Source organism: Anser anser (assembly GCF_964211835.1).
Source record: "Anser anser genome assembly, chromosome: 25".
Lineage (NCBI taxonomy): Eukaryota > Metazoa > Chordata > Aves > Anseriformes > Anatidae > Anser > Anser anser.
In genome coordinates, this window is record NC_139746.1 from 521,579 (window position 1) to 529,379 (window position 7,801).

Consider the following 7,801-nt stretch of genomic DNA (forward strand, 5'->3'; position numbering starts at 1 on the left):
CACAGTAAGCATCGAGTTAGATGTGCAGTTGCAGATGCAAACCAATGCAATGTTTCTCTTTGGTAACAGCAGGTGACCAAGGTACATGAACTACGCACATGCTGGCCTGTTCCAGCAGACCTGCATCCCAACTGTTCTGCTAAGGTGAAGATGAAGTGCGCGGGACAGCCCTCACATGAGACTTGACTGCTTTCTTCTATATTTCTTCTATTCTATTTATTTACGTATTTTATGTATTTTAGTGGACGGAGAGGGCAAGGTTTGCTGATTAAAGGGGCAAACATTACCAAGTCTGGATGTACCGCCAACTCTAGGGAAACAGGCAAAGGAACAACAGTAAAGGTCTTTCAGGCCTCGTCCAAGGTCCGTTGAAGTTGCGGAAACTGGTCCCAGTGAAAGAACTAAGTTTGAAACCGGTGTTGAGAAAGGTGAGAAACAACAGGAGAACAAAATGCAGGCTAACATTACCTGTGGGTGAAACAGCCCAAAAGACAAAGATCAGAAGGGATGCAGGGACCGCTATGATTATTGATACCAAAAAAAAATAACCAAGGAAAGTGGAAAAGCATCCAAGATTTTAGGCTGATACAAAGAGCCACAGTCCAGATCCAGGCAATCACAGAAGGCCACAGAAGGAGAGGCTTGGCTCTCTGTGCCATACTTACACCTATACAGTGTGCGCACACATCAGTATACGTACCCATGACAAGATCTGACCCAACATCTTAGCCTAAAACTGGAACCATCACAGCAGGGGAGGAACTGTAGTCCCTCCAGTAAAAAGAGGGATCGTCTTTGGGTGCTCCGATGCTAAGAACAATCAAATGAAACTAAACAAAGGAAAAAGTTGGCTGGTTATCAAGAAACATTTCCTAGCAGAGGGAGGATTTATTAGACTGTGGAATGATCTCCCCAGGGAGGTGCCTGGAGCTCTGTCACTTGAGTTGTTTCAGATGAGGCTGGGCAAAGCGCTGGAGAATAAACTCAAATGCTAGAACACATCTGACCCCCTCACTCACACCCCTCCAACTCCCAGTGGCATTTCACATCCTAAGCAAAGGCAAGACATGTCCCTTCAGCTTGTTACCGAATGCCAGCATGGATACAGTCGTGCCAGGGTTGCAGAGGCATCGTTACAGCCCAGAGAAGCCTGCTCTTTTGCCCTCACTTTCTCATGCCTGGCTTGGCATTCTCCAAAGCCTCTTCAGCTCCCTTTGGATCCAGTAGTGAAGACAGGAGAAGGCCTGCCTGGATCTCTCCCCCCTGCCCCAGAGGTGCTCCATGGTACAGAACATTTTTAGGCCACGGGGAAGCCAGCTGCTCAGGACAATGCCAATCCACGGCAACAACATTATGCTTTTCTTTTACTCCAGCTCCCATCAGTCGCTGCAGCTGAGCAATTCTTACCTGTCCTCACAGCTCCTGCTAGAACCCCCCCTCTCCACAAACAGCACAGGAGTATTAGGTATTTCTAACAAATAATTAAAGCTCCTTATTGGACAGGTTTTGAACTGAGAATGCTGCTCCAAGGCAGACATGGGATCACCAGCTAATTTAACAAATGCAACAGGAACAGAGAACATGCAGGTAAACTTTACTTCTCATGGCAAAGGCAGCTAGCCCTACCGCGGGGGAGAAGCACCCCTTTGCCTTCTCTCTCCCCTCTCAGACAGCTGTGATGTCAAGCATGAGGAAAAGCCTCAAAAGCACCTGTATAACCAGAGAGACCAAAACCCATTTTTAACAGATTTGGAGGCCTGGTCACCAAAGTTCCAAACACAGATGCTGGCCTGCTTGATTCCACCTGCTGCACTGAGATAATCAGGGTGAGATTTAGCACATAAAACTCTCAAGTCGGGAGCTGTGAACTAGCAATTTATCAGATTTGTATGCATTGGTACCATGTCCACATATAATGATGACAACATCCTTTCCTCAGCCTGACAGAGCCACCCAGATACGGAGAAGAGCGCCCTTCTTTTATCAGCAATCTACTCAACAGTGGGAAGACATTCACAGAGCTGCAACAGGGCCCAAGTCACTCTCACTTCCACGTTTCCTGCTTTAGTTAACAGCAAATTCAGGTCACTGGCCGACAGGCTCATGCCACCCTGGGCACTTCTAACACCTGGCCCGTTGTGCCTGCTGAGACACAGAGCTAGAAATGCCCGGGGCTGTTGGGAGCTTCAGCATCACCAGCTGCTTCCAACGTGCTAACGCTAGACAGAAACGGAGAGAGCAGAGCCTTGGCCTCTGAAACAGCGAACCCACCTGCTTCAGCACTCGCTGCATCAGACAGAACTGGGGAGTCTGACCAAATCCACTGGGAGCTGAGTGCTGGTTCATGGGTGGAACACACGGCAGGACAGGTCGGATGCCCACTCACCAGCTGTGTTATAAGCCACCAAAGGCTCCACGACATGCAAGAGGGAAAAGAATGAGGCAGAGAGACTCTGGACTTTGCCAGCCGCCCTTTGGCAGCAGAAACAGCACCAGGGGCTGCTCCAAAGGGTCACAAAAGCCTTCCAAAGAGCTACAAGCCAGGAAATGCCCTTCCCACCTTCCCAGACGTCAAACACAGACCGTCCAACTGAAAATCCTGGCCTAGGTTGTCAGCTCCCTTTGAAACGAGAGACATGGCATGCTGCTACCGCACAGATACTGCACAGGAAGCCACCCTGTCCTCCAGCAAGAGCATTTATTAGTGACAATACTCTGCTTTGCCATCCTCTGGCATCTGCCCTCCCTCAGCTCCTCTGTGCGTGTGACCATGAATAATTAGTTCATTAAAATGGAAAAATTCATTAAAATCTTGCAAGAAGATAAACGGGCAGGGAGGATGGACTTTACCAGTTGCTGGCCTTCAGGGGCTTGTCTGCCAGCCTGCAGCACAGGAAAAATCAGGGAAGACAGCAAAAACAACCAGAGCGCTGGAATTTAGGGAGGCTGAATACTGAAAGAAAACAGGACTCAAAAGTTAGCAGGGAACCCACTCCACAGGTCTTCCCTGGCTGTGTGCTTGGGTGTATGTCTATCCTACATCTGTAACTGAAAGCAGTTGGTGTCCCATGAATTACAGGCTCCATCTTGGGACCACACCACACGTCGGTGCCAGGCCTCCCAGAACGAGCTACCACCTAGATGGACAGACCTGCATTGTGATCACGCTTTGCCTCCACTTCCAAGAGGCGATGGGGTACGCTGCCTTTGGCTGACTACAGAAGAGGTTGCATGGTTTGCATGGGTGCTGCTCTCCAAAGGCTGCGTGTGGGTCAAGGTGCTTCACACTATTACCTACCCATCCTACTCCCACCGGCTCCAGAAAGGTTTTCAGCTCCCCGCAAGCAAAAACCAGCCTTGTTCCACTTGCAAGACACTACAGCAAAAGATATTATGTGCCAGACTCTCCCTACAAACCACACATTGACTCTGGGATTTACAGTCCCTTCAGATCCTAAGCGTTACTCTAGACATCAGCAGTCTAAAGCCTTGAGTAAGAAAAGGCTGTCAGTTTACAGAAGAGAGGGCTTTCCAGATTCAACTTAGCATTTAAAATCTTGTCAAATACTTCAGCAGGGGAAGCAGGGAGTCAGCAGGGAGCTTATCTACAAGCCTACAGAAGTTGAGTCAAAATTCAGCTGCTAGTGAGGCACAGGACACTGAGATTGTTATTGCATCCTTGCCCTTTGGAAAAGCCACCCACCTGTCCCCAGACGCCCCGTGAGAGGGTTGCTCCTGCCCCTGCGATTTCCCAGCAGTTCAGTTCCATATCTCATACTACAGAGTCTCTTGGCTTCCTCTCTCGTGGCACTGCAAGGAAATCCATGCAGGAGAGCACAGCTGACACTCTTGTAGGAACTGCATCCTGCCCAATCCTGGAACCTGCGGCCAAAAATTTCCACTTGATTCTCCCTATTCAGTCTCCTCTGACCCATTCCAAAAGCCTGTTCAAATGCCTCCCTGTTCTTTCCATGAAAATATTAGCTTTAAGAAAAACACAGCCATTAACATGCAAATACATCTGTGATTAACATAAACAGAAACACTGCCTCATGAATACTATTAGGAGACTGGAATAGCATCAACTACCAATAGCCAGGATCCTGAGGCCATTTACAGCCAGGCACTAACAAAGCCACTTCATAACTCTGTTCGTTTCTGCCACACCTGTAAGATCTTCCTCTGCCTCCAGAGAATTCATCAGTTCTCAGCACACGTACAAAGCAGTCCACAGGGGATAGCTCTTGGACTCCACAGTCCAATTCACACCTTCATGCCCCCATTCGGCCCTTTCCATCTTTCTGTCCTCCCTGGGGACAGGAGGAGCTGCTCAACTCCCAGTGTTAAGCTGCAAGGGATTGCAAGAAGAGTTGTTGGTCTTTACTGGTAGTGCTGGCTTCTCAGACAAGTGCTTTTCCCCATTTTGCAAAAGAAAAAGAAAAAGCAGATGGAAGATGCATGCAAGCTCTCAATCACTTCTTGCTGCAGATCAGGGAATGGGGGGAAAGAAAACTGAATCTGCTGTTTCAGCTGCCCCAGGAAGATTCTGTATGGTACAGGGATGAGTGCATAGGATTTGCCAAAGCCCTTCCACAGCCCAGGGGCTGTGAAGCCCTGACCAGGCCCTGCGACAGTGCTTCCCCTGCTGCTGGCACCCTGCAGGCCTGCTGATACCAAGGGGAGCAGAGCAGCTCCTCGCCAACTTAGCCTTCTTGCATGCAGCCTACACTGAGACCCAGTAAGATGGAAGGGGAAGACTGGAGCCAGGGATGCCTGGACTGTGGGTCTAACTTGTTCACTGGGTATTAAACCCCTCCACATCCTTGTGGAGGAATGACACGCGTTGCTGAGTCCCAAACCAGGCTGAGGGTCTACACATAACCCAAGCCAGCAGGAAAGGAATCCCAATCTTTCCATTTGAACAAAACAGAGGGACCAAAAGAAACGGAAGGTGTGTGGAGATGGCTGTACAGCAGCTATCAGAAGAACCTGCACATCCGAATGGCCTTCTCTGGACAGAACAGAGCACAACAATGCCTGACCAACACCTGCATCCACTCAAAAACATCAAAACCAAAGGAATATTTATTTTGCTGCAAGAACCCTGCATTTAGCAAGTTCCTCTCACACCGATCTAGCTAATACCAGTGCTGCCCCCTCTAACTTCCTATCTCCAGAATCTGCCTCCTGCCTGGAACACGACCTCAGAGCACACAGCCTGTATTAAATAAGCCAACCGCAATGAAATGTGCAATCACCTCATGCCTCGGGCCCATTCTCCTCCTACTGGGTTTGGAACCTGGCTGCTCGCTGTCAGACGGTAACAGGTTTGGACTCGGTCCCACACGCACAGACACACGAGCACTTGACATTTTGGTTCTGAGGTCCCAAGTCAGACTCGCTTCTTCAGCTAAATTCAAGCCAGCCCAACTCTGACAGGCTTCAATGAGGAACGCTGTCTTTTTATGTTGGGGCTAGATTTGACTTTTTGTTTGGAAATAAACTCATTTTTCTGTTGTCCCCTTCTCTCTCTGCTCAGTTTGGAAGTGTTTGACTAGCCATGGCACCCACAGTTTGGGTTGGTTTTTGCATTTTGTCTTTTTTTTTTTTTTTTTTAAAGTTTTCACCACAACATGAAACCAAAGGCATCAGGACTGAATGCAACTCCCCCCCCCCTCTAGCGGGCACCACCACACAGCCCCATCACAAATCATTTTAGGGCACAGAGGCCCAGGCCAGGCACCAACAGTTTTACAGGTACTCGCTGTAGGTTACCTGCAGGCTGGCTATGCGTGTGCCGGGCAGCGGTGCTAAGATCACTCTGTCAGATTTCACAGCAAGCAGGCTCTGTGAATTCCTGTTCATTGCTGGAGCAGCAGTGATCCTAAGATCCTAAACGTCTGCTACGGGTGGGCTGGAACTGCTCCACAGAGGGAGCTGACATCCTGAACGCGACAGCTATTCAAAATACAGCTTTCAGACGCAACAATAAACGTAGCTAAACAAGCCTCCTCAAACTTTTTAGCATACGCTAAAGCTCTTCCAGCGATCTAGTGATCCAGAAGGCCCCTTATCTCTCCCAGCCGCCACCGTAAACAGCAGGTTTGGCTGCTTCCATTCTTTGTTACGCAGACTTCAGGTTTGTGGCACCGTACCACGGCCAGGGAGGGGGTCTGAGGGCACGGCGGGAGCTGCCGCCCCTTTCCCGAGGGCTCCTGATGGGAGCCTCGGCGACCCCGGCCCGCCCGGCGACCCCGGCCCGCCCGGCGACCCCGGCCCGCCCGGCGACCCCAGCCCGCCCGGCGACCCCGGCCCGCCCGGCGACGCTTTTGTCACGGCGGCCCCGCTCCAGGCCGGGGCCGCGCGGGGGCTGCGGGGCGCCGGGGGCTCGGCGGGAGGGAGGCGGCGCGGGCCGGGCCCGGGCTCGGGGCCGCCCTCGGGCAGCGGGTGGGAGGCGCCGAGCCCTGGGGACGGGGGAGCGGGGGCAGAACCGGGTCGCGGGGAGCCGGCGGGGGCCGCTCACCCTTGTGCATGCCGGTGTAGCGGTCCTTGAGCACGGTGAGCTCGTAGATCTTGCCGAACTGCTCGAAGAGCGGCTTGAGGTCCTTCTCCTCCAGGTTGCGCGGGATCTGCCCCACGAAGAGCTTGATGGCGTCCAGGTCCTTCATGCTGCCGGGCTGCGCGGGGGGCTCCGCGCCGCCGCTGCTGCTCATGGGGGAGGCTCGGCGCGGCGGCGGCGGCGGCGGGGCGGGCGGGAGCGGCGGCGGCTGCCTCCTCGCCTCGCCCTCGCGGAGTCTGGCCATGCCCCGCGCCCGGCGCGGCTGCGGGCGGGCGGCCGGGGGAGGCAGCGCGGCTGGGAACGGCCCCGCCGCCAGCGCCGCCGCCGCGGCTCCACAAAGCAGCGCTCGGCAGCGCCCCCTGCGGGCCCGCGGCGGCGGCGCGGGGCCGGGGCCCCTCGGCCGGGGGCGCCGCGCAGCTGCGGGAGGCTGCCGCGGCAGGAAGGGGTCCGCGCCGCCCGGGGCCCCGGGCCCGGCGCCCGCAGGCGAGCTCCCGGCGGCCGCGGGCGGGCCCGGGGCTCTCGGCAGGAGCTCCTGGAGGAGCTGGTGCTCATCCCAGGACAGCCTGCCCCGGGCTCTCAGGAAACGAGGCACCGTTGTTCCTTGCGAAGGGGGAGCTTGCTCTGTCCTGCTGGCAGATGAGGCAGGCCGCGACCCACTGCCTCCGCGACCGTATTCTGAAATCAGTATCGAGCCCCGTTCCCCTCGGTGTCTCGGCACGGGGGGCTGGAGGCAAAGCGACTGCCTAAAGCAGAAAATTTCCCGACCACAACAGGGCGGCGAGCACCACCCCAAGAACCTGCCCTGAGGCTGAGCTGCAACATCACCCCCCTGGCCCCTTCCTGACAACCCTGGCCAGGTCCCTCTGTCCCAGGCCCACCTGGACAAAAGCCCCCTGCTTTTGAAAAGCTCAGCTTCTACCCGCGGCCTGGCTGCAGTATTTCCAGCCAGGTCCTGTTCAGGCTGCAGTGGATGGTCTGAAGCAGCTGGCACGTCCTTGTTTCAGCAACCATTGTTGCTGCCAGGGGCAGACCTGCCTCCTTGCATCACCACGGGGACTGCTCTCCCACCAGCTCCTCCAGCTCACACAGATGCTGTGAGGCAGCAGAGGACATCGGCTGTCTGAGAAGCACATTCAGGTGGCCCAGGCCTTCTCATCATTGCTCCCATCTCTGCTACACCAGGGTGATGCTCAGGCACCAAACACCCAAGGCTTTTGCCCCATGAGGAACGGCTGCCCTCAC

At 54.2% G+C, this 7,801-nt stretch overlaps 1 protein-coding gene across 24 annotated transcripts in view; it reads right to left on the reverse strand.

Annotated features, from left to right (window-relative positions):
- Positions 1-6,877, reverse strand: part of CELF5 (CUGBP Elav-like family member 5) — a 40,207-nt gene extending 33,330 nt beyond the window's left edge. For 21 of the 24 annotated variants that reach the window (XR_014575302.1, XR_014575303.1, XR_014575304.1 and 18 more), the window contains exon 1: positions 6,524-6,877. Coding sequence is in view for 14 of the 24 variants with exons in the window: in XM_083810917.1 (XP_083667043.1) it covers positions 6,524-6,803 (280 nt within the window). In the remaining 10 variants the exon portion in view is untranslated. The other 3 variants (XM_083810923.1, XM_083810922.1, XM_083810921.1) reach the window with 3 other exon arrangements.
- Positions 6,878-7,801: the final 924 nt, after the last annotated feature.